The sequence below is a fragment of the Acinonyx jubatus genome, chromosome C1 (assembly GCF_027475565.1).
Source record: "Acinonyx jubatus isolate Ajub_Pintada_27869175 chromosome C1, VMU_Ajub_asm_v1.0, whole genome shotgun sequence".
NCBI lineage: Eukaryota > Metazoa > Chordata > Mammalia > Carnivora > Felidae > Acinonyx > Acinonyx jubatus.
Genome location: NC_069381.1, coordinates 63633404 through 63658217, shown reverse-complemented (window position 1 = coordinate 63658217; position 24814 = coordinate 63633404). Strand labels below are relative to the sequence as shown.

At 34.7% G+C, this 24814-nt stretch overlaps 1 protein-coding gene and 1 non-coding gene across 3 annotated transcripts in view; both read left to right on the top strand.

The window, feature by feature from the left end:
• The window catches only part of PIGK (phosphatidylinositol glycan anchor biosynthesis class K), a 120353-nt gene that overhangs the window by 31387 nt on the left and 64152 nt on the right, over nucleotides 1–24814 (top strand). For both annotated transcript variants that reach the window (XM_027058836.2, XM_053214259.1), the window contains 6 exons: nucleotides 7080–7215; nucleotides 8913–9024; nucleotides 10259–10355; nucleotides 12682–12799; nucleotides 13581–13691; nucleotides 18805–18977. In XM_027058836.2, coding sequence (XP_026914637.1) covers nucleotides 7080–7215; nucleotides 8913–9024; nucleotides 10259–10355; nucleotides 12682–12799; nucleotides 13581–13691; nucleotides 18805–18977 — 747 coding nt within the window. The remainder of the gene's footprint in view (nucleotides 1–7079; nucleotides 7216–8912; nucleotides 9025–10258; nucleotides 10356–12681; nucleotides 12800–13580; nucleotides 13692–18804; nucleotides 18978–24814) is intronic.
• LOC113599705 (U2 spliceosomal RNA) lies at nucleotides 17097–17287 on the top strand. The gene has a single exon (XR_003420617.1). It is a non-coding gene; the product is annotated as a U2 spliceosomal RNA (small nuclear RNA).

Sequence of the window (24814 nt, the reverse complement as noted above, 5' to 3'; positions counted from 1 at the left end):
AGAATGTAGTAATGGATGGAAAATGTGTGGACTTTGAAGTAAAATCTCAGCTCCTGTACTTACCAGCCATGTAGCTTTGGGAAGTGTTTTGGCCTCACTCAATTTCCTTATCTTTAGAATGCAGACAATACTAGTCTTAACAGTATTGTGATTTAGTGAGAATGAGGCATCTGAAAGGACTGAAGCCCGGTGCCTGTCACAAGGTAAATGCAACAAATACAGTTGCCACATCCTGTCTCTACCTCATTTCCTCTGGTATATTGTGGCTACATTTTACATACTAGTAATCATCACTTCTGTGTTAGAACTGGAAGAAATTTTAAAAGTTCCTTACTCAGAATTCTACCTTACACTTTTATTTTTAACTTGCTTGTCTACTAAGATTCTGTGTTCACATTTGTTTTTGGAAGTTCTATCATATTGTTTAATATGTATCTTCAGAATTTGATTTAAATTCAGAAACTCAGTTTTCTCTTTTACTCTCAAGAAATGAAGTACAGTGTTTCATTCTGTCATTTTACCCTGTTTCCATTTTTCTGTAACTTCCAATCTTATTTTTCTAGAATCTTATTAAATATGAATCTAAATTTGGTAATTTGGCTAAAATATAGTAAGTGCTTGTACCACGTAATACGGAATGGTTAAATCAAATTCATGACAATGAACACCATTTTATTGCTTTAAAAAACCCAAATTGTTAACTTACATTTGATTGAGATTTATTATCTTCCAGTTGCTCTCTTTATCTGTGATAGTCTCAACTTAAAATTTTTCTTTTTTAATTTTTGTCCTAGTTGATTCTTATGATCAAATTGAAGAGCAGAAGTGGTAGTAGAAAACTCTTCACCAGTGTTTGGTCTCTATAGTTTATCCTTTGCCAAATAGATTTTTTTTTTTTATTTGTAAAATTGATACCTCAGAAGAAGCATATCCATCCAAGCCCTCTTTTTTTAAAAAAAATTTTAATGTTTTATTTTTGAGAAAGAGCGAGAGCAGGGGAGGAGCAGAGAGAGAGGGAGAGACAGAATCTGAAGCAGTCTCTGAGCTGTATGTAGCACAGACAGAGCCCCATGCAGGGCTTGAACTCACGAACTGTGAGATCATGACCTGAGCCGAAGTGGGATGCTTAGCCGACTGAACCACCCAGGCGCCTCCATCCAAGTCCTCTTGATGAAAATAATATCCAAACTCTTTTGTTTAATGCCCCAAATTAAGAGGACGTTTTGATTTTCTTGTCATTTGAGAATAGAAGTGTACCAGAGAGGGCATATTGCAGATGTTTGCATGTATTTTTCAGTCAAAATATGCAATTCTGGCATTGTGGTCAAGTACTAGGAGACTGCTTATAGCATTCTAAACATTTTACATATAGACTGCTAAAATCTACTAATGCTAAGCAAGATTCCAAGATGCTTGTAAAATGGTTGAGTTGGGGAGATCTGACTAAATCAGTACAGATATTACCGGAAAAATAACAACAGTAATTTTTCTGTTAAACATGAGGATATGTGAAAGATTGCACATACTGATTGATTCCCATTATGATGGACTATATGTGGTATATCAAGATTTAAAATTTTTATCCTATGTATTTTGACAAAAATAGTTTATGCTTGATCAGTGGCATTCATTAATGCACCATTATATTGGCTATTTCTGTGAGCCATCCATAATGGTCAAGAGACACAATACCTTGTAATTTGGGTAATATAATGCACACATTTGAATTCTAAGCCTTGAGGCTAGTGTGCTTGAGTAAGTCAGCAAACTAGTTTGTGGGAAGTTGAGCAGTGGGAAACTGGAAGAAAGATGAAAAACTTGCCTATGCAAGACCAACTTTAACAGGAAAGGGGAAAGAAGTGGATGAGGCATCTCTGCTGCTTGCCCCCTCCCCCCATTATAGGAAGAGTGGTTAATATTGGGGAACGTTTGGAAGCACAGATGAAGCAGTGAAGACTTAAGTATAGGCTGCCGGAGCAGACAGTTGAGAGATTTGAAAATGTCAGGCTTGGTGGCTGTAAAGGTGAGGGAAGGGCCAGCAGCAGGATGTAATCCCAGCGCCTTTCTGTAGAAAAGAGTTAGCGGCTTTGGGGAATTGATTGGAGACTGTAGAATGTTAGCCTCTGTACCTCTTTGAAGTTCTGTTCTCTGATTTTTGCATTTAAGTGGGTACTTAAAATTTTTAGTTATACTTTACTACATTTAAAGGAGAAATTATATGCCTTAGTGCTATTCTTCAATTTGAAAGTTTGCTAAGGTCTTTGGATGGTTCCGTTTAGAATTTCAAGAGCCTTATTTTGTATCAGTTATGTGCTATAAATATTGAACAGCAATGAGTTCATGCATTTACCTTAATCACCTGAGATGATTAAATTATCAATATAAAACAAAACATATCATTACATCCTTCCAGATCCTAGTTCATGTAATTTAAGGGTAATGCAGCATTGTTAAAAGCAAATAAATGTTCATGTCAAACAAACTGGGTGGGATCTGAGCTCCACTATTTACTAGCTGTGTGACTTAACTTTTGTGTACCTCAGAGCATAACCTGTAAAATAGGGATGAGAAAATACATATCTTGGAACTAATGTATGAGATAATGCTTGTAATGTGCTTGTTTTATTAGTGCAGTGGTTGAGATATACCAAGTGCTCAATGTTAGTTATTGTATTACACTAAACTACATGTGACTTTATATATATAAGCCTATAACTAGCTGGCTCTACCTTCATGTGACATGTCTGCTACTGTTGATTTCCCATCTCTGCAGTGCAGTTTTTTAGTTTTATTTCTAATAACATAAAATACTTGGCATCCTGTAGTCCAGTAATGCCAGTTGTTTGACATTTGGCAAGTTGAAAGTAATTCAGAAAATCCTAATGGTCCAGCACCTGTGGCTAGCACATTTGCTATGATTAGTTTCATAGTGCATGGGTGATGAGATTTATTAACTTGGAGATTCCTCCAGACATGGAAGAGAGAGGGAGAAAAGCCTAAAAGTAAATTACTCTGGCATCAAGCTAATTATTACATAACAAAATTTGTTGAATTGGCTCGGTCCAACTGTCATTAGATTGCTGCAGAAGCAATAATATAGAATATACTGAATAATTTATATCAGGGGGAAGAAAAGCAACACCTATGACCAGAAATCTAGAGTTAAGAGAGCACCAAAGATCCCTGTGATTCTCAGATCTCCTGCTGTCTTAATTTCAGCTACTGTTCTACATTGGGATGTTGATATTACTGAAGATAAGCCTGGTGATCCTAGCTCTGGTAGCTAAAGATGCTTTCAGATGGAATTATCTGATTAGTTAGCATGGCTATAGCATAGCAGTTTTAAGTGAACATTTAAAAAACATTTTTACCAATACAGTAATTTATTTAATTCAGTGAAAAATTTTTATTAAGGTAATACCAGTCTATTGTAAATGAAGAGTTATGCTTTTTGAAATGTCACACTATAATGATATAGGGCAATGAAGGATTATTCATCTATTTAATTTTTTTTTTTAACCAATTGGTTCCTGGTTCCTGATTGGGCCAAGGAAGAACTTTGGGGAGGTGAATAAAGAATGGCCCTAGCAGACTTGATGCAGGGTTTACCTGTTTATTCAATGTTTGGCAAACATAATGGAATGTATTTATTTTAGTCCATTTTTCCCCCACATGTTTCTCAAATTGTGTTTCATGCCTTCTTTTTTGAAAAGTTTTAAAATTTCGTTTTTATTTTAATTGTCCTTAAAATAGATATAAGCATGATTAAAGTATTCTTTTAAATCAGCTACTAAGGAGTGGTAAGGGAAGAAAATATTAGTTTTTTTTAATCTATAAAAGGAAAGAAGTTATGCTTCACTAATATTTATTATATATATTTAAAGTAGCAAATATGTATGATGTACAAATTAGTAGGTATATATGGGTGTGCCCTCATGTTTTTTTAACTAACAGGAATGCATGATTTAAAATATGTGGAAACTCTTATATAAATAACTGACACACTGTTTGGATTCAAAGCCAGTTTGAACTTATACAATTTCAGTGCTCACTTTTTCTTTTGGTTTTGTGTTGAGAGAAGGCCATATTGCCATATGTTTTGTTGTGTGATGTAGGTTTTGCAGGGCCTTGAATAGAGTGAGAGTTGAGTCATCACACATGGTCGTATAGGATTGCCAGACTGTAAGAATATCATATTCTTGTATCGATTGGATATATTTGAGGGATTTTGTCTCGGTTTTAATAGGATACAAAGCAGATTGCTGTTGTTATATGAATATAGTAGTATATCTTTAGTGTAGATTTATTTTCTTTGGTTTTGATTCCAGCAGTGATTGATCTGATACCCACTCAGTGAAGACTTAAAAAAACTGCTGTGATACTAACCTGATATTCAAGTGACAAAGACACTTTAAGGAGTCAGCAAGTTAGATAACTGCTGTTTGGAGAATGTTTATTGGCAAAGTCTTAAGATCGGATTATCCTGAACAGTCAAGTAACATAACAGGAATTTATGAATCACATTTTGTACAGCATACTTCTGTGACCATTTTCTGTATTACTGAGTTACATTGTAGTGTAGATATCAAAATACAGAAAAAAGAAAAGAAATATAGGACTAGACCTGATGTTATCTCTTTTTCCTGTGAAATACAATAGCAGACATTCAGTTTTAGCAAAATAACATCATCCTTCAAATGGAGTTAATGTTTTTAGAGTATTATTAGTTTGGTAGTTTTTTTTAAATATGATTTATAATTTTGTATTTGTTCATAGTTTTATAAGAACTATAAGCCTAAGCAGTTTGCTTTCACTTCTATATTTTAGTATTATTATACAAATAATTTAACACTTGGACCAAGTGAGAATTTTTTTTTCTTCAGAAAAGCGTTCTGAACCTTTCTTAAGTTTTAGAAATAGTGAATTAGAATATGTGGTGTGACTTCTACATCTTTGAAATACAGTCTGTTTCCAGTCCTGTTTTTTTTTTTCAGTGATTATCCACAAATAAAATGATTTTTTAAATGACATTGATTATGTTAACTGAAGGTTATGATGCTGTTATATTGAGGCTCAGAATTGTCTGTAGGAAAAATGTTGATTGAATTTATCATTTTAAGCTGAAATTACTACTTTTTGACATTGACATTTATAGATATTTAATAATCATTTCATTTTCTAGAGCGAAATTAACCATAAGTCAAATGGCCTAAAGTAGTACTCCTATATTGAGATTTGGAAGTCAGTTCAGTCTTATTTAATGATGGCTTATAACAAAAAAGATGATTGATAATAACTTAATGTAAGTTTGTCATCTTAAATTATGAAAAAAGAAAAGATCTATTTTTCCATTTTAAGAGGAGTAACTTTCACAATTATGCGAGCATGAATCAGTAACAGCTGAAGATCTGATCTTTGAATGCGGCAGGGTTGGAACCCTTTCAAAATAGAAATCTAGCCAATTTTCAAGAAAAATCACAATGTTTCAGTTTTGAACTTTAATGTATTTGGAACATATGCAGCAGAACACTTTCTTCTTGCTGTCTCCTGCCAAACTAATTATGTATGCCACATTTAATTTTTCCCTTATGTTTGGGAAGCTCAGTATATGGTAGAATAAAGAATTGCCTGATTCATGTTCACCACTTTTAATGGTAAGATCAAGATGAGAAGTATTTAAGATAAATTTTATAATCTTCTCTCAAAGAAAATATATGCAAAAATGAAAATGTTTCATTCACTCAGCAGATATTTATTGAATACTTACTATATGCCAGGCTCTTTTACTATGCTTGGGTATGAGTGATACAGTTGTGAACAGGACAGATAAAGCCCCTGTCCTCAGAGAGCTTATATTCCACTAGAGGTGGTGGGGGGAGATGATGAGGATTTCAAATTCATAAATGACCTATAGAAAATAAACACCTAATAAGAATGGGGTAGCTTAGCTGAGATTGGAATGATAGGAAGATCTGGGAGAAGTCTAAATGTAGTTCGTCAGTAAGTAGCCCCTAAAGTGGGAAGGGCCTGGCGTATTCCTGGAACAGAAAGGCCAGGGGGGAAGGAGCATAGTGAATGTGGATGCTAGGAGCTGCAGTTAGAGAGGTATGCAGAAGCCACATTAAGAAAGCCTTTAGACCATGAAAGGAATTTCAGTTTTCCTCTAATTATAATGAGTCTTTAGAGGATTTTAAATGGGAAAATTTGATGGTTTGACTTACTTAGTTTAATGATTTGACTTATTTAAGAAAGATCAGTCTGGTAGTTATAAGGAGAATGACTTGTAAGATTAGGGCAAAACTGGAAGCAGGAAGCCAGATAGCGAACTATTTCAGTATCTAGTTAAGAGATGGTGTCTGGTATTATGGAGATGGAGTGGAGCCAGTGAACAATGATTGGCCTGGGGGTGTGTTCTGTGGCACACTGATCGCACTTGCATGTTTCCATTCTTAAGCATTTAAGATTCTGAAAGTTAAATTTTTGGAGTATCGTAGCTTAATGTGGACTCTATAAGTCTTAAGAATGTCAAATATTTCTAAAATTTTATTTTACTTTTTTTTAATGTTTATTTATTTTTGAGAGAAAGAGAGCAAGCAGGGGAAGGGCAGAGAGAGGGAGACAGAAAATCCAAGTGGTGCTATGCTGTTAGAGCAGAGCCCAATGCGGGGCTTGAACCCACGGACCATGAGATCATGACCTGAGCTGAAGTCACACGCCTAACCAACTGAGCCACCCAGGTGCCCCAAATATTACTAAAAATTTTAAAAATATTTGGGGAGGATAGTGTAGCTCTTTCAGCTTCCCTTTGCTCTATGGCATAAAACTTAAGTTAGTAATTTCAGGTTCTGTGGATAAGTTCATGCCAGATTGTTCTAAATTCCCTTCTTTAAAGTTTATACTACATAAGGATATGAAAACAATTAAAAATTTCTTTTAAAAAATGTACTCAATAATTATTTTTTGTTATTTTTAATGAAAAGAATGAACATAATTGCCTCATGATATAAATAAAATGTATCTGCTTTTAACTTTTTGGTTTTATTTAAGTAGCATATTTCCTGGAATTTTTTTTTTCCTAGTCACATTGTTCTGATGCTTGCAGACGATATGGCATGCAACCCTAGAAATCCCAAACCAGCTACAGTGTTTAGTCACAAGAATATGGAACTAAATGTGTATGGAGATGATGTGGAAGTAGATTATAGAAGTTATGAGGTAACGTTGTTTAATTTAGCAACATTTTTGAAATGTAGATATCATTACTTTGAAGCTCTAAAATAGCGATAGAATAAAATAGTCTTTTTCTTTAAACTGTGTATATAACTGTCACTGAAGCATTGATATAATTCTGTCTCTGCAGTTCATAGGAGTAAAACTAATACAGTATGAACATTTCATATATATATCTGGGATAGGACAACTTTATCTTAGCTTCTATGTTAGAGTATTTTAGTGAGTTTTCATGTATCAACTTTTTTTTTACAGTAAATGTATTGTTCATGTTTCATATTTGACCTAAAATATCAAGCTTTGATTTTTAGTAAACACATTAAATGTGGAAAAATTAGAATGATTAACAAAAAACTCACCCATATTTCCACTAGAGGTAATCACTTTTAATATGCTTCCAGTGTTTTATCCATATATGATTAAAAATCAAAATGTAAATTTGAAAGATGACATTATACTATAATTTTTTCCCTTTGAAACTTCATTTTAAATTTAATAGGTAGTGAATATGTTTAAGATTTGAAGTCTGCTTTGATGAAGTCTTCCTCACTAATCCTTCCCCTTTTACCAAGCCTACCAAAAGTAAGACACAATTTTTGGTGTCTCCAGACCTGTTTGAAGCAATTTTAAAATATCAACTCTATCTCCTGCCAGCCTGTAAGCTCTTTGAAGCCATGGCCTGTTTGTGTATCTTATACCTAGCCAGTACTTATAGCCCTTTGAAGGCACTCAGGAATATTTGTTCAGTGATTAAATGTGCATGAATATTCGACTTTTTACTTGTTTATTTAGTCATCATAAAATATAAACCAAAAATTTCCCTTCCTTGTTAGCCAATAAGAACTCTTATTAAAACGTTTAGCATTTTGCTCTCTTCTGGGAAAAATGTAAACCAAACATTATATACACATACATATACATACACACATGAACACACATACATACACATATACATTTACATACTCATGATCTAAGGAAAGGTCAAACAAGAAAGTTGGATAGAATTTCTGCTTTTTAAATTTAGATCTGTGAAATATAACTCAGATATGCTTTCAAAGAATCCTAGAGATCCACACATTTCAGGTTAGGAAATCTGGCTTAAAGTGTGATGAATTTTTTACATGTTAAAGTTACCCCTAACATAATTAAAGTAACAAAATGCATTAAAAAATCAAAGATACCTAATTTAGGGATTATTTATGGAACTATTATTATGGCTTTATTTTTATGATTCATTATGGACCTATCTTTCAGATTTTATCTAGAATTCACCAGGTAGTTGTACAGATTAACTGCAGTAGTTATAATGTTGTTAGATTTATTTACAAGTTTCTATATTTTGTATCTTCCCAAAGAATTGCCTTTGAAAAAAGAGAAATAATTTTTAAGTTTTTGGGCAATATTTTGCATAGCATTTAAAGTTTTAAATTTAATTAACTGATTTTTCCCCAAGGTAGTTTTGTTAGCTGTTAGTATTTAATGGAAGCAAGTTAATTTTGAGGTATATATTTAAGGTATATATTTAATTGTGTTATATTTCTTTTTGTGTTTTATTTTCAGTTTATGCTGAGTAATTCATAGAGAAAGAAAGAGGAATGTTTTTGAAAACTAAAAAAAATTATCACGTTTCCCTGAGTTCTATTTCATTTGATTTCTTCTTTTTTTTTTTTTTTTTTTTTCAGGTGACTGTGGAGAATTTTTTACGGGTATTAACTGGCAGGATCCCACCTAGTACTCCTCGGTCAAAACGTCTTCTTTCTGATGATAGGAGCAATATTCTTATTTATATGACTGGTAATTTCAGAATTTAAATATTTAGTAAGAGAATATATTGTAACTCTTCTCAAGAAGGAATCTTCATGGAAAGAAATTTACACATTTGTTTTGTAGTTCTCTTTTCTCATAGGACAACTTGAAATGATATTTGGAAACAGTATGATATACTGTCCCTCAGTTTATGATCTCTATTTATTTATTTATTTATTTATTTTTTTTTTTTTTTACTATTACCCTGGTAAAAACTTACTACCTTTTACTTAGGATCCTGGCTATAGCTTTGTCTTCAGTTTTGTCTCCTGTTAATCATCCTACTAAAGTATTTAATTAAAATAGCAAATCTGTCCTTCCTTTGTGTGAAACTTTACAATGGTTTCCTGTTGATGGAGTCTCAAATTTTAGTGTGTATGAAGATTATTTGAATGCAAATACTCAGGTCTTTCCTAAAATTCTGATTTAGTTTTGGTCCAGTTTGAGCTCACAGGACTGCAGTGTGTTCTGAGGGGCCATTGACGTAGACAGGTTTTTCTACTTTGATGGCCTGTGGGAAGTACCTTTTAAAAAGCTGCACAAAGGAGCTTTATAGGCATGCTAATGATGGTGCTGATATGTTTCTTACTTTACAGCAAAAGAAACAGAGACATAGAAAGATTTAAGTTATTTGCCCAAGTTAACACAGTCATTAAGTGGCAAAGCTAGCATTTGAATCCAGACAGACTGGCTCTATCCTGTATTCTAAAGGTCACAATCTTCTGGTCAGCTCTCATGGGACAGTGGTTGATGGCAGTAAACACTTTGGTTTTTATGTGGGAATGACACTTCCTGGTAGTAATAGCATTCCCGGTATACACCGTGAATAGAACTAGCGTACTATGGCACCAGCTAGTGTTTGCAACCTCTTTCTCACCACAGTATTTGCCTGGTGTTTGAGAAATTTTTTTATGAAACTCACTTCTGACATAATAATGAAGCCAGTGCAAAAGTATAAATGTGCTTTTATATGATAAAATGATGAGAACTTTAAAAGATATTAGATGTATTTTTTTTGCACAGTGTATCATTATTCTGTTTTTAATTGGTATAATAGAACATTAAATTTTTCATTTTCACAGTACTTTTAATTTTAGAGTGTAAAATAACAAATGCTATTAAAATACTGCCATGAGTGAAGTAAATGCTTGTATCTGGATGTATGCAGTTTGTATTTAAAAAAAAAATGCATATATTTGATCTTTTTAACTCTTCCTACAAGGACATGGTGGAAATGGTTTCTTGAAATTTCAAGATTCTGAAGAAATTACCAACATAGAACTTGCAGATGCTTTTGAGCAAATGTGGCAAAAAAGACGGTAATTAGCAGATGATTACTTTTCATAAGATAAATTAATACCTAATTTTTCCATGGTTAGTGGATTTGTAGATCTTACTTTATGAGATTTTAATTTATTTTAGTAGTTTCTTCTACTCTTTTAGATTTATGTTTGTTATTTCTACTGAACTGAATTATTTTTATTTTTTTTTTCAACATTTATTTATTTTTTTGGGACAGAGAGAGACAGAGCATGAACGGGGGAGGGGCAGAGAGAGAGGGAGACACAGAATCGGAAACAGGCTCCAGGCTCTGAGCCATCAGCCCAGAGCCTGACGCGGGGCTCGAACTCACGGACCGCGAGATCGTGACCTGGCTGAAGTCGGATGCTCAACCGACTGCGCCACCCAGGCGCCCCTGAACTGAATTATTTTTAAAAGAAACCTCAGTGTCATTAAAGAGTATTAAAAAAAAAAGTTAACCTTTTAAGATCAGCTGTCTGTTATATTTAGCATTGTTTTTGGAGGAAATAAGAGTCCCACAATCAAGTTCCCCATTATGCACAGGGTTTGTGAACATATATTTATTTTCCAGCTTCAGCCTGTTGTTACTTTTTTGTACATTCTCTGACCCTCCACATGAGAGCAGTACATTATTTCTTCTTTGGAAGAAAATGCTGAAATTACAATTAATATAATATTTGTAACAACTCACATTAAGGATGATGTGTTGTTAGTAATCCATGGTAAGCAACCCCCCCCCCCCCCAGTTGAAAGTTGTCAATGAAAGTAAGAGAATAGAAAGCAGCAGAAGTGCTTTCAACTTGATTATCTTCAATAAAAACTTCTGGATTACCTTCTAAACACATGGCACAGACAGGAATGTGATGCTTACTCTGCCTTCAGAGTATTTAAAATCTAGTGTATGTACACAGCTGTGCTACATGTTAAATGTAAATATTGAATTATATGCATAAGAAGAATGAACGGAGGTGTTGAAGAGGAAACTTTTGCTAGGTACTAGTTTTATCTTATTCATAGCTTACATTTATTGGATATATACTAGGTACTAAGCACTGTGTTTTATATGTACTGTCTCATTTAATTTTAATGATAACTCCATGAGGTAGATACTATTATTATTCCTGTTTTCACACGTGAGTGAATTGAGGCACAAAGAGATTAAGTAACTTGCTAGACTTTACACAAGTAGTCAGTCCAGCACTAGAATTCATTCCAAAGTCCAGTCATAGGGCTGACTCTCTGAATTGTTCTAGTATACTGCCCCTCGTAACCTTAGATGTTTCTGATCTTCAGGGGCCTCCTCAGATTTTGTCTCAGAACAAATATGCCATATGAATTGTTCCTTTTGTCACATGCTTAGATATTATGGTGCAAGATTCCTTGTTTTCTTTTCTAGGTGCAATGTTAGCTGTTTACCTAGATCCAGTGTCTGAAAAACTTCTGAAAAAAGTTTCTATCTGCTCCCTACCTTCACCAGCTAGGCAATACATTTTAAAATATAGATTGACCTTACCCTACATTTTTGAAACTAATTTTCTCCATCTTCCCAAATTTATTGTAAATGTTAACTACATAGTGCTATTCTCCTTTTCCCAAATAATTACACTTTTTCAAATTTAGGTGCTGTAGTACAGCTTTTTTCCTCTCCTGGGATGTGCTGTTCCTTTCTTTTTTAGTTAAAATAATTCACCCTTCCTTGCCCATGACAGACATCACCTTTCCCTGACCTGCCTTTCTTTATAGTTCCCTCTCTTCCTTTCTCTATGCTCTTAGAGCATTTGATTTTGCTAGACTTGAAGCTCTATGAAGGCAGGGAAGCTCTATGAAGCTCTATGAAGCTCTATGGGACTGCTGTATCCCCAGCTTAGTGTGAGGCCTACTGTAGGCTCTAATAGCTATTTGTAACTCTTACCACATTCCCTTTAGTTATATGTTCATATGTTTCTCTTCCAGTTAGATTTTAAGCTTTTTGAGTATACTAAGTCATATATTTTTATTTTTTCCTGAACCTGGACTCGTTTTCTAGGACAGCATGGGTGCCAAATAACTGGTTTTTGAATTGAATATTCATTTGGATTCAAGATAAGGGAGGGGGAAAGAGTTGAGGCAGCCACTTTGTGGTACAACCACTACTCCCTGTTGAGGTAGTTTCCCTGGACAGGATTATAGCTTTGATATTTCTAATATCAAATTTGTACTGGGAATTCTGAAAACTCTCAAATTTTTAATGAAATGACTAAGATATGATTTCAAGACTTTAACATCTTATGCAAGTATTATAAAAATATTACTCTATTATTAACAGCATGATTCATGTCAAAGATATTACCACTTTTCTTTCAGCTACAATGAGCTGCTCTTTATTATTGATACTTGTCAAGGAGCATCCATGTACGAACGATTTTATTCTCCTAATATAATGGCCTTAGCTAGTAGCCAAGTGGGAGAAGATTCGCTCTCGGTAGGTGCATTCTTCCCATTTGTGAACTGCATTGTCTTCGGAATATGTTGCTATTTTGGAAATCACTTGTATGCTTTATGAATATATCTGGGTTTTTTTTAGTCTCAGACTTTTTAACACCTTAGAAGGAAATTTTTGTTGCATTTAAAACATTTTCTTAAAATGATGAGATTAGACATAATACTTCTTTCTTCTGCTTTGCTTTAAAAAAATTATTGCAGTATAATTGACATACAATATTATGTTAGTTTCAGGTGTACAATATAATGATTTAATATTTGTATATATTGTAATCACTACAATGAGTCTGGTTAACATATGTCACAATACCAAAACAAAAAACAAAAAAACAAAAAAAACATATCACCATACATACAGAATTTTTTTTCCTTGTGATGAGAACTTGTAAGATTTACTTTCTTAGCAACTTTTAAATATGCAATACAGTATTATTAACGATAGTCACCATGCTGTACATTACATCTCATGTCTTATTAAATTTATAACTGCAGTTTGTCCTTTTGGCTCCCTTCACCCATTTGGTCTTACCACCACCTCTCATCTGGCAACCGCCAATCTGTTCTCTGTATCTATAAAGGTTGGTTTTTGTTCTAGTCGTTTTTGGATTACATGTATAAGTGAGATCATATGGTATTTGTCTTTCTCTGACATATTTCATTTAGTATAATGCCCTTAAGATCCATCCATGTTGCCATAAATGGCGAGATTTCATTTTTTTTATGGCTTAATATGCTGTTGTATATGCTTTGCTTTTTCATAGCATCAACCTGATCCTGCAATTGGAGTCCACCTTATGGATAGATATACATTTTATGTCTTGGAATTTTTGGAAGAAATTAATCCAGCTAGTCAAACTAATATGAATGACCTTGTAAGTATTTGCTTGATTTGATTATAGCACATAGGTCTGCTTAATGCAGTAAGTGAAGTCCTTTACTCCCCGTACTCCTGGGGTACTGTTTCATATGTTGAATGGTAGCCTTTTAAATGGTTTTGAATTTCCCTTTACAGTAATATCTCTGTCTTTACTACAGGAGGCCTCAAGCTTTAGTCCAACTAAAGTCAACTAAATTCCTTGAGGTGCTTTCTTGTTTTCATTCATTTTCTCATGCTCTTTTCTCTACCAGAAATGTACTTTTTTTAGATTCACTTATTCAAATTCTGTCTATTCTTTGGGAGTCAAATCAGATCCTACCTCCTTCAGGAAATAGCCCCATAATTCTTCCCTGTTGGATTTAAGTAAGATAAATAAAGTTTTTCAGAGATTTATTTCTCTTTTGTACCACTTATCATAGTCTGCCTTTTTCTGAACTTACTGAGTGTAATAAGATGTTGGAGAAAAGGGATTTTCTCTTACATATTTGTGTCCACCCTACAACTTCTAGTACAGTGTTTTGGTGTGGCTTCTTGAATTTAGTTCAATCTTTTTTCTTGACTTTTCTCTACTGATTGTACCCTTAAATTAGATCTACTCTGAAGTTGCTCTTGAAAGTAAGCAAAAGAAAAAGCTTGAAACAATTCTAACCTGGATAATTACTGTGCATCAATGACTTTTGCTTTTATTTTTTCATTAATTTATAACTTGTTCTTGTATTCACAAACATTTTTTTGAGTTTTGGCTAAGTGCCAGCCACTGGCTATATCCTAGTGAAAGAGGCAGACACTGTCCCTGCCTTTGTGGAGCAGGGAGAATGAAGGGGAAGCCAAGTAGATGGGGCTTACCATTTAGATAATTTTATTTTAATTAAAGAAGTTCTGGGCTCCTGGGTGGCTCAGTTGTTGAGCATCTGACTCTTGATTTAGGCTCCTGTCATGATCGCAAGGTCATGGGATCAAGCCCACGTCAGGCTCTGCACTGAGTATGGAGCCTGCTTAAGATTGTCTCTCTCTCTTTCTTCCTCTGCCCCTCTCTCCCACTCATGCGCACTCTCTCTAAGATAAAAAAAAGTTCTGCAAAATTCTGAAAACCACTGTTGTGAGCTATCATATTTGATAACATAGAACTATTTCTTACATTTTGAAGGTTATATATTTTGATGCCTGTTATATCTTAATATGAATTTGCAAATTAAATCTTGTTATAATGCTACTTTATAAGAAAACTATAGTCACCTAAATTCCAGTTACTATAGTGGTTAAGTTTATTCCCTTTTTAAAACATTTTTTTTATTTAAAAAAGGTTTTTTTTTTCTTAACGTTTATTTATTATTGAGAGACAGAGAGACACATAGCATGAGCATGGAAGGGGCAGAGAGAGGAGGAGACACAGAATGTGAAGCAGGCTCCAGGCTCTGAGCTGTCAACACAGAGTCCGACGCAGGGCTCGAACTCACAAACTGCGAGATCGTGACCTGAGCCAAAGTCAGGTGTTCAACCGACTGAGCCACCCAGGTGCCCCAAGTTTATTCCCATTTTTAATTATACATTGTATATTTTATTTAATATGTGACACAGTGTCTCAAAAGTTTACCATATATGCACTTTACACTTCAGATAGACATCTAATGGATTTAAAAAAAAATACTCTGTCTCTCTAAAATAAATAAACATTGGAAAAAAATTAAAAAATAATAACTTCTTCCATTGAAATCATACAGGAAAGACTGAGGAAACTCCTGTTTTGTTTTTGCCCACAGTTGCTGTGTGGTTTTTATTTTTTTATTTTTTGTGTGTGTGTAGTTTTTAATAAACATTCCTCACTAATATCTTGTTTTCCACTTCCATTTTTTTAATTGAATGATTATTTTAATCTTGTTCAGTAAGAATGATCCATTTTCTTGAAGTTAAATATTATAGTGAATTGGCATGTCTCCAGATGTTGTGAACTAATACCTATTCTGTTGGATTAAATGTGTTGGGTATCAGCCGTATTCAGAGTGTACTCTATCAGGTGCTTCAGGAGCAGCAAAATTAGAAGACATTGTGCTTAGCCCCTTAAAAATTTATAGTGTCATTGGTAACTGTTGCAAAGCACATTTATAGAGTATCGCCTATTATCTCAAGTCTCTGGATCCTCCAGGTAATCTTCTCTCCTCTGTGAACATCTAACTCTTGCTATGTACCTTTAATATACTTTTGCTTTTAATATTTCTCTGTAATTGTTTATATTTGTGACGTTCCCTCGAGGCTTTCAGCTTCTTAAATAAGCAGTATAAGAAACATGCTTTATGTATCTTATTACCCCCAGAACTTAATTATAGTACCTAGTATATTTATAGATTTTCAGTGAATATTCTGAATGAATGAAAAGATATGACAACAATGCACATTTGTATGATTCCTTTAAATCCAGTGGGATTGGTCATTAAAATTTTTCTTGGAAGGGAGAGACTTTCAGGTTTGGAAGCAGAGAAGTATAGCATATTCCAGGAAAATGGAATACATGCAGAGGCACAAAAGTTGGAATATGTCATCATACTGGTCTTTGACAGTTATATAATCTGGTTAGAGTGTGGAGATTCTGTAAGTGAAGGAGATTATGAAAAGTGAATGTTGGTAAGGCTAAGGAAACCAGAATGATATGATAAAATTTTCTTGAAGGAAGGAATAACCTCAAAGAAAGTGAAGTACAATGATTTTAGCAGCAAAGAAGATGCTACTTTTTATCTTGTTCCCCAAGCTCATTCCACTGTGCTTTTCCTGCTTTCTTCTGCTGGTACTTAATAAAGCCCACCAAGTTGCTCATACAGGAATGCCTTCAGTATACATAGGACTTCAATCTTATCTTTGTTTATTTTGTTTTATCTTTTACTTTGTTTCTGCAACCTTTCATCTGTATCATCCTTCCTGTTTGGCATTTTACTTTCTTGTAAAATTTGTTTGGCATTTTACTTTCCCCACCCTTTTTGCCTTCACTGCTTCTTAATTTATGTCCTGATCTCTTTGTATTTCCTTTTCCTGCTTTCCTGAACCAGGAAGGCATTGTGATGTTAGGCAAATTACTTAATCTTTTAGTAGTTTAAAGTAGAGATAATAATTTTGATATACCTCAAAGTTATTGTTGGGCTTAAATGAGAATATCTACGAGTTACTTAGCACAGTAATTAAATTCTAGCTTGAATTCTAGCTGCTCTGCCCTTCCCCACCCATATCCCATCATATTGGCGATTACCTTTGCATGTGGTCTTGTCTCCACAGGTGGGCAAATGCTGTAGGCCCTAGGCCCTTACCAGCAGGCCTGTCATGGTTTTCTTCATATGTTCTGTGCTCCTGCCCAACTAGGTTATTTGCCCTACACATTTTTGCAGCCACTCCTTTAGTAAGAGAGTTATTTCCCATTGTTTCTCAGCCTTTTTGCTAAGATGGAGTGTAATATTTGTTTTTAGCAGTTTAGTATCTACTATATCTTCTATCCGAGGACAGTATATTAAATGGATTTTTGGAGCAGGGAGGTGGAACAAGAGCTTGCCCCATCCACTGCACTCATTGACCTGGTACTGTAGTACCTCTAGGAATGGTACACCCTCTCACGGGAATGGCAGGGTTGCAAATGGCAGGCTGGTGTTGGCAGGAGTCACACGCCGGCACAAAAACCAAGTAGCCAGGCTCTAGTGTCCCTGGCCTGAGGACCTAAGGGCTCCCTTCTGCATGCGACTGCACATGTGTACTGTCACAGGTCGGCTGGCCTATGTGTTTGTGGCTGTCAGGATCAGTCTCACCACACTCCGTCCACCACAGGAAAGTCCTGGCTTCCTCCTTCCCCACTTGTGCCTCCATCTGTTTGTGTCACCACTCCCACAAAAGAATGCTATTTCCCATCTATAATCTACCTTTCCCTTCAGAAAATAGCTTAAATCCCACTCCCTCTTTTTTCTTATCCTCAACCTATAAAAAGTTTATCCTTTTCTGAAGCAGAATCTGTCACCTTTTTTTCTACCTTGTTATGTTTATTCATCTCTGATGTGGCTTAAAGGCTTGAGGATAGGACCATGTCTATCAACTTCTGTATCCTTTTTGGAAGATAACAGTATGAAATATATGTAGTAGACATTTTTTATCCTTTGCTGAGTGAATGAATGACTATATGTCTATCCTTGGTAATTCACTGATCTGGAATATCAGGGGTAAGGTTAACATAGAAATTATTGTGAGATCAATGTAGAGATGAAGTCATGGTTTTCAGGCTTTATTCTTTGGAGCAGTAGAGTGTCTGGATGTGCCTTGAGTTTATTTTCATTATGGATAAACTAAGAAAGTTACTTAATTTATACAATTTATACACAGCAGGAGAACAAAGGGTCTCTCTAGTTGGGGGGAGAGGGGTGCCTGTACTTCAACTTCCTGCCTTCCAGAGCAGCTCTGCTTTCATCTTTTATATTTTGGGCTACTGTGTAATATTTTATTTGAATTTAAAGTTTTGTTTTGTTTTTTAAATGAAGCATCATGATTATAAAATGTTTGAAAGACCATTCTGGGGGCTCCTGGATGGCTTACTCAGTTAGCGTCTGACTCTTGATTTTGGCTCAAATCATGATCCCAGGGTCATGGAATCAAGCCACATGTTGGTCTACGAGCTGAGCATGGAGCCTGCTTAAGATTCTTTCTCCCCACCCCCCCTCCCTCACTGCACTTTCTCTCTCTCTAAAAGAAAAAAAATAATAATAATAAAATAAAACATTCTGGTAGAGCACCCCACTGAGACGAATGTAGTTGCAAAAAACCCACAATGTTTCTTGTAGTGTTACATGTGAGTTCTCAGTAAATTTAATGTCCAAAATATATTTGGTAGCATATGATTTAAAAAAACTGAATGTTTTTTTCCCCTCCCTAGCCAGCTTCCCTTTTTATTACTTGTTCTAATGTCTGTATAGCTTTCTTAGAATGTCATGTACTACCATAGCAATGAAACTTTAATCTTTAGAATCAGTAGCTTCTTCAGGTTGGGAGAGCTTTAAAAATACAGAACAGTCTACTATACTGTGTTACTGATTTAATAAATGCTGTATGTATATGTGTGTATTTATTGTTACATATATCTTTTTCAGTTTCAGGTCTGTCCCAAAAGTCTATGTGTGTCTACCCCTGGACATCGCACTGATCTTTTTCAAAGGGATCCTAAAAATGTCCTGATAACTGATTTTTTTGGAAGTGTGCGGAAAGTGGAAATTACAACAGAGACTATTCGTCTGCAACCAGATTTAGGAAACATGGAAAACAGGTATTCATCTTGAATTATTATTTTATTAGAATATACTAGTCTTACAACTCATAAATCTTTACGTAACATGATGTTCCATAGTAGTAAGAAATGAAAGTTGGTGTTTGTAAATAAACTACACATTTCTACCCATTCTTCACTTTATGTAGGCCCTATAGTTTTCAGGCTTATGAGCAAAAGCTATCAATATTAGGGAGAAGCTAAGATCATGATTAGGATTATGTCGTTAGCTCCAAAATACAATGTTCATAGTAGCAATTTGAGACTGGCTCAAAAGGACTAAAACTTTCCTCGTAACTGACTTTCTTAGAGCCATTACTTTCCATTAGTGGAGGTGTGCATAAAAAAGGTTTCAGAAAACCTTCATGAAAGGGCAGGTATGTGAACTTTTCAAACATTACTACTCTAATGAGTGTGTATGCTTTCACCTGTTGCAATAGAAAGTGTTTGTTACATGATGTGACACTGAATAGGAAAGTTGGCAGCTGGGTGTAATAAGGGCCCAAGGAATCCGGCAGGTACAAGGCAGATAAACATAAAAAGGGGAAGCTCGCACCAAAAGAACATAGGAGCCAAATACAAACTTTAAATAATCATTTCCATGTTCAGAATTTCTTTGGGCTCCAGCAGTAAGGCTACTTCTCTCTCTGCGATGTATTTTGATTCCTAGAGTCTGGGTGGTTTGTGAGCCTGGTTCAGTGGTATCTCTGGTTTTTCTCTAGTGTTACATTATGTTAATCTGAAACAGTTTATCTGGAGCTATTGTAAATTTGGAGGGACTGTCTCATCAACAGGTGCCACGGTTTTGGATTTATTTGGGGGCTCTTGGCAATTCATTAGGGAAAGGAATGAGAGAGAGAGGGATATACACCCTCTCTTGGGGAGTAGATGGTATGTGAGTGTGCGGTGAGTATACATGCCTGCACACACGTGTAGGTGCGTGTGTATGCGTGTGTGAGTGCACAGACCGGAGAGAGAGATTGAGAGAAATGGGTTGACTTGGGGTATGTGAACTTTAGAAATATTTATAACGTTTCATTTTTTTCCCCTGTAAACATTTTCAAAGGAAAAATGCTTTGTTAGGATTAAATAGTGTCTCAGTTAATAACCATTTCTTGAAATATATAGATGATATATTTTACTAGGCATTTAACTTTGTTATTTGTGATTGTCTAATGCTGTCTATTGGAAACTTACACTTCTGAGAACTTTTCTGGATTGCTAACTGGCAACATAAATTACTCAACTTTGAAAATTTCAAAGACTTGTAATTGAGCTTATGAATGTTTTAGGAATAAGTTTAAAAATTACAAAATGAATGTTTGAAGATTTAAAATTGATATTATTGTTAATTATTTCCTATTTTGGATATTCAAAGCCTTAGGTCTTTTCCAATTTCCTATAGCTTATTGGCTTAAAAATATTTTTTAAGAGATCAGATGATATTCTACAGCATTTTTATTTGTTTTTTTATTTTTTTAATGTTTATTTAGAGAGAGGGAGAGAGAGAGTCCCAGGTAGACTTTGTACTGTCAGCACAGAGCCTGATGGAGGGCTTGAACTCACGAACTGTGAGATCATGACCTGAGCTGAAATCAAGAGTTGGATATTTAACTGACTGAGCCACCCAGGTGCCCCTACTTATTTGAAATACTAAATTTCACATTACTTTTGTAAAACAGCTAAATTATATCTTAACACTTAGCAACTAAAATTGAAATGTCTTTTACCAAATTCATTTTGTAATTTTCCTTGAATTTAAGCCTATGAAATTATAAGATACACCTTCTCTTAACCATCTGAACATTGCATTAATTCATTCTAAAGGCAAGGACCATCTTTATACTTTTTCCTTTACTAATTTTCTATTTTCTCCACTTAACACAATATTAAATATGCAATAAGCATACAATAAAAAATGATTTCAATGGAATCTACTAAGTCTCATTATATGTTTTGGAGGAATGGAGTTTTGGCTCATAAATTATCTTTGTGTATTAGTTCAAGAGCAGCAATTGTTGGTGCTGAAAATTATCTTAATTTATCTTTAATCGAGGAGAAAATTTTGAGCCTCAAAGCCAGGCACCGGGCATTGTTGAATTACAGCACCCTCTAGTGTTTATAAATAAATTTTATTTTGAATATTATGTACAAATGGTTTCATGATAATTGGTATATGTTACCCAATTAGGAGAATTAAATTTCCAACATGCGTCAGGAATTTTGAAATGGATGCTACAAATATTATCTCATTGTATGTAGGTAGTATTTATATAAATATGAATGGCAATCAGATATTTGTTTAGAGAAGAGTATATTCATGAGAGGTTAGATATCACAAAAAATATTTTATTAAGGAAATTATGGGTTAGGATGTGTATGTATTTTTTCAGATCTTAGGTTAAAAATATCAATATAGTCACTGTTATTAAAATTAGCAGTTATGCTTTTAAGTTATTACTTTCTACATGCTGGGAAACAACAGAATTGATTCATATTTTGCATATAAGTATACTAGAGTAAACAGCTATAATGGAGAATCTTAGTACATAAAATTGGCTGTAGTAGCTGTATGAAATTATTGTTATGTGTCTTTTGAAATAGATATTGAGTATAATGATAAAGTTAGTAACAACACCTTGTTTCTGCTTGTGTCTTAGTAATTATGTGATTAAATTATTTGTAAAAAAATGATATAAAATAAGGACTGACTGCATTAAGTATGGCTTATATAACTTGATTCTAAACTGCTTCATCTGAGTATACACAGGTTGACTTTTGATGAGTATGGAGACAATAGCCTGCCCTCCTGAAAGAGTTGGACTTTTTAGAATCTAGTAATAAGTCCGTGTTAGCTCAGAATACCAGTTTTGTGTCCTCACTGTATAGGGAAAATAGTCTCCAGCTTGTGGATGTCAAAAGATAGACATGTTTTAGTGTTACAAAACATAGAAGTTCTAAATTCAGTAGGCATTGACCAAGAAAAAATGGAATCCAGGACAATATTAATTGCAAATGCTCATCTTTTATCCTGGTTAGTTAGATGAAAACTCACCTAGTCTGACTTCTGCTTTAGGCTTTAAATTTAGGCACTTGATTCTATTTGTGAATGCTATTTTGTTGTAATTTTATCCTATTATACTAGAATTTCTTTCTTTTTTGAAGCAATCTTCAGCAATTGAAATTTTTTTGGGCTTAGCAGGAAATTTGAGACAGGACTGTTTTCTTACAGATTCCTTACAGACCTCCAACAGAAGGGTAAGATACAGCCTCCTCAAGGTCAGTCTGTGTTTTGAACACCAGAGTAGGCTTCTTCCAAGGGCTTGTTAAGGAAGTCCCCACCTCACATAGATCAAAGTTCAGACAGTTGCTGCCATAGTCATCATATTTTAAGCCCTTTCTATGTGCTTCATGCTTTATATGATCACATTAGCTAGGACTGTTGAGTTGTAATAATAGAATCCAACCTGAGCTACATTTTTTTTAAGGACATTTGTTATACAGATATTCTGTGTTTTATGGAACCTAAGGACTGACCCCCAGAAGGGAGTGGAAACAGGAACCAGATATCAATCAGAAACACAGGCAGCACTCTCTCCATCTCCCCATTGTTTTAGTCTTTTCTTTCTCTTCTGCTCTGGCCACGTAGGGGATAAAATATGTGTACACCACTGCTGTGGAGATTTGTATGTCTTCTGTTGATGATAACGCCCAAACAGAGAATATAGTTGCTCATTTCCAATTCTAAGCTCTCCAGAGGGCTTCATGATTAGCCCAGCATGGGTCAGATATCCACCCTGGGTCGAGGTGGGCAGTAGTGGGATCATACAACACAAAATCGTGGCTGCTTAGGAGACCACCTCATGTTTAGAAGATGAACCCCCAAAAAGGGTCTTGGGAGCTAGGTAGATATCCTGAGGCGTATTTATATTAATCTCTTTTTAATCCACATGATAACTTCATGAGGCATTTTTTTCATTTTGTAGATGAGTAAACTGAGGCTGAGAAAGGTTAAGAAACCTGCCTAAGGTCAAACAAATGGTAGAGCCAAGATAGGAATCTAGGAAAGCCTTATACTTCTAAGAAATATATCTTCTTATTTTATTCTCCTATAATTCTCCTATACTTTACCCTGAACTACTTGGCTTGCTTTCTTTTTAAAGGGTATAAAATATAGGGATACCTGGGTGGCTCAGTCAGTTAAATGTCCAACTCTTGTTTTCAGCTCAGGTCAGCATCCCAACGTCATGGGATCAAACCCTGCATCGGGCTCCATGCTATCAGCTTGGAATCCTCTCTCTCCGGTTCTCCTCCACTCATGCTCCCTCTCTAGCTTGCTCTAAATAAATAAGTAAATAAAATAAAATAATAAAATAAATGAAATGAAATGAAATGAAATGAAATGAAATGAAAGCTCAGTGAATTATCACAAAACAACTACTCGTGTAATCACCGGGACAATTGAACAATGCTGGTACACTGGAAGCTCCCAACCCTTGTATCCTTCCCAATCTCTGCCCTCTCCCTCCTCATCAAAATTAACCACTATACTAACTTTTACAGAATTTACTTTCTTGCTTTTCATTTTATATTACCTAAGTATGTATCCCTAAACATTATGTTTTGGTTCTTTTGCTAGCATTATGTTTTGGAGTTCGTTTATGTTGTGTACAACTATAGTTTGTCCAATTGTTTTGAGTCTTTAAAATTGAGGTATAATTTATTTACAGTAAAATCACCCTTTTTAGTATATAGTTAGGAATTTTCACAAATGCATACAACTGGATAATCACCATGCTCAACCATCACCACAAGAAATTTCCTTATGCCCCTTTCTGTCCAATCTCTTACCAGTATCCCTGGAAACCACTGATCTGTTTTCTGTCCCCATGGTTTTACCTTTTCCAAAATGTCATATAGATGGAATCATACTTTATACCCTTTTGAGTTTGGCTTCTTTTATTAGCATAATGCATTTCAGATTCATCTCTATTGTCACATGTATCAGTCGTTTTGTGTTCTTTTTATTGCTATATGCTACTCAGCAATAAAAAAGAACACAAACTACAGATGCATGAGATGCAGGTTATCCATTCACCAACCGAAGGACATTTGTTTGTGCCCACCATTTTTTGGCAATTATAAATCCACTGTAAACAGTTACATACAAACATAAGTTTTCATTTTACTTGAATAAACACTCAAGAGTAGGTTTGTTGGTTCATATAAAATGTAGGTTTAACTTTGTAAGAAGCTTCTGAACTATTTTCCATTAGTCACTGTACCATTAAAAAAATTTTTTTAATGTCTATTTATTTTGAGAGAGAGAGCACACACATGCCATTGCAAATGGGGGAGGAGAAGGGGCAGAAAGAGGGGGGACAGGGGATCCCAAGCGGGTTCTGCACTTAACTCACAGACTGTGACATCTTGACCTGAGCCAAAGTCAGATGCTTAACCGTCTGAGCCACTCAGGAGCGCCATCACTATACCGTTTTGCATTCCCACAAAAGTAGTTCAATATTCTTAATTATATGTGGTATTATCTATTTAATTTTAGCTCTTCCAGTAGGTGTGTAGTAATACCATTATGATTTTACTTTGTATATCCCTGATGACTGAGGATGTTCAGCATTATTTCATGTGCTTGTTAATTCATTTTTAATGAAACATCTATTCAAGCCTTTGCTCATTTTTGAAAAATTGGGTTTGCTTTCTTCTTAATTATAAGATTTCTTTATACATTTTAGATACTAGTTCTTTGTCAGATATATGTACTGCAAATATTTTTCTTAGTCTTTGGCTTGCCTCTGCTATCCTTAATGTCTGTTGAAAAG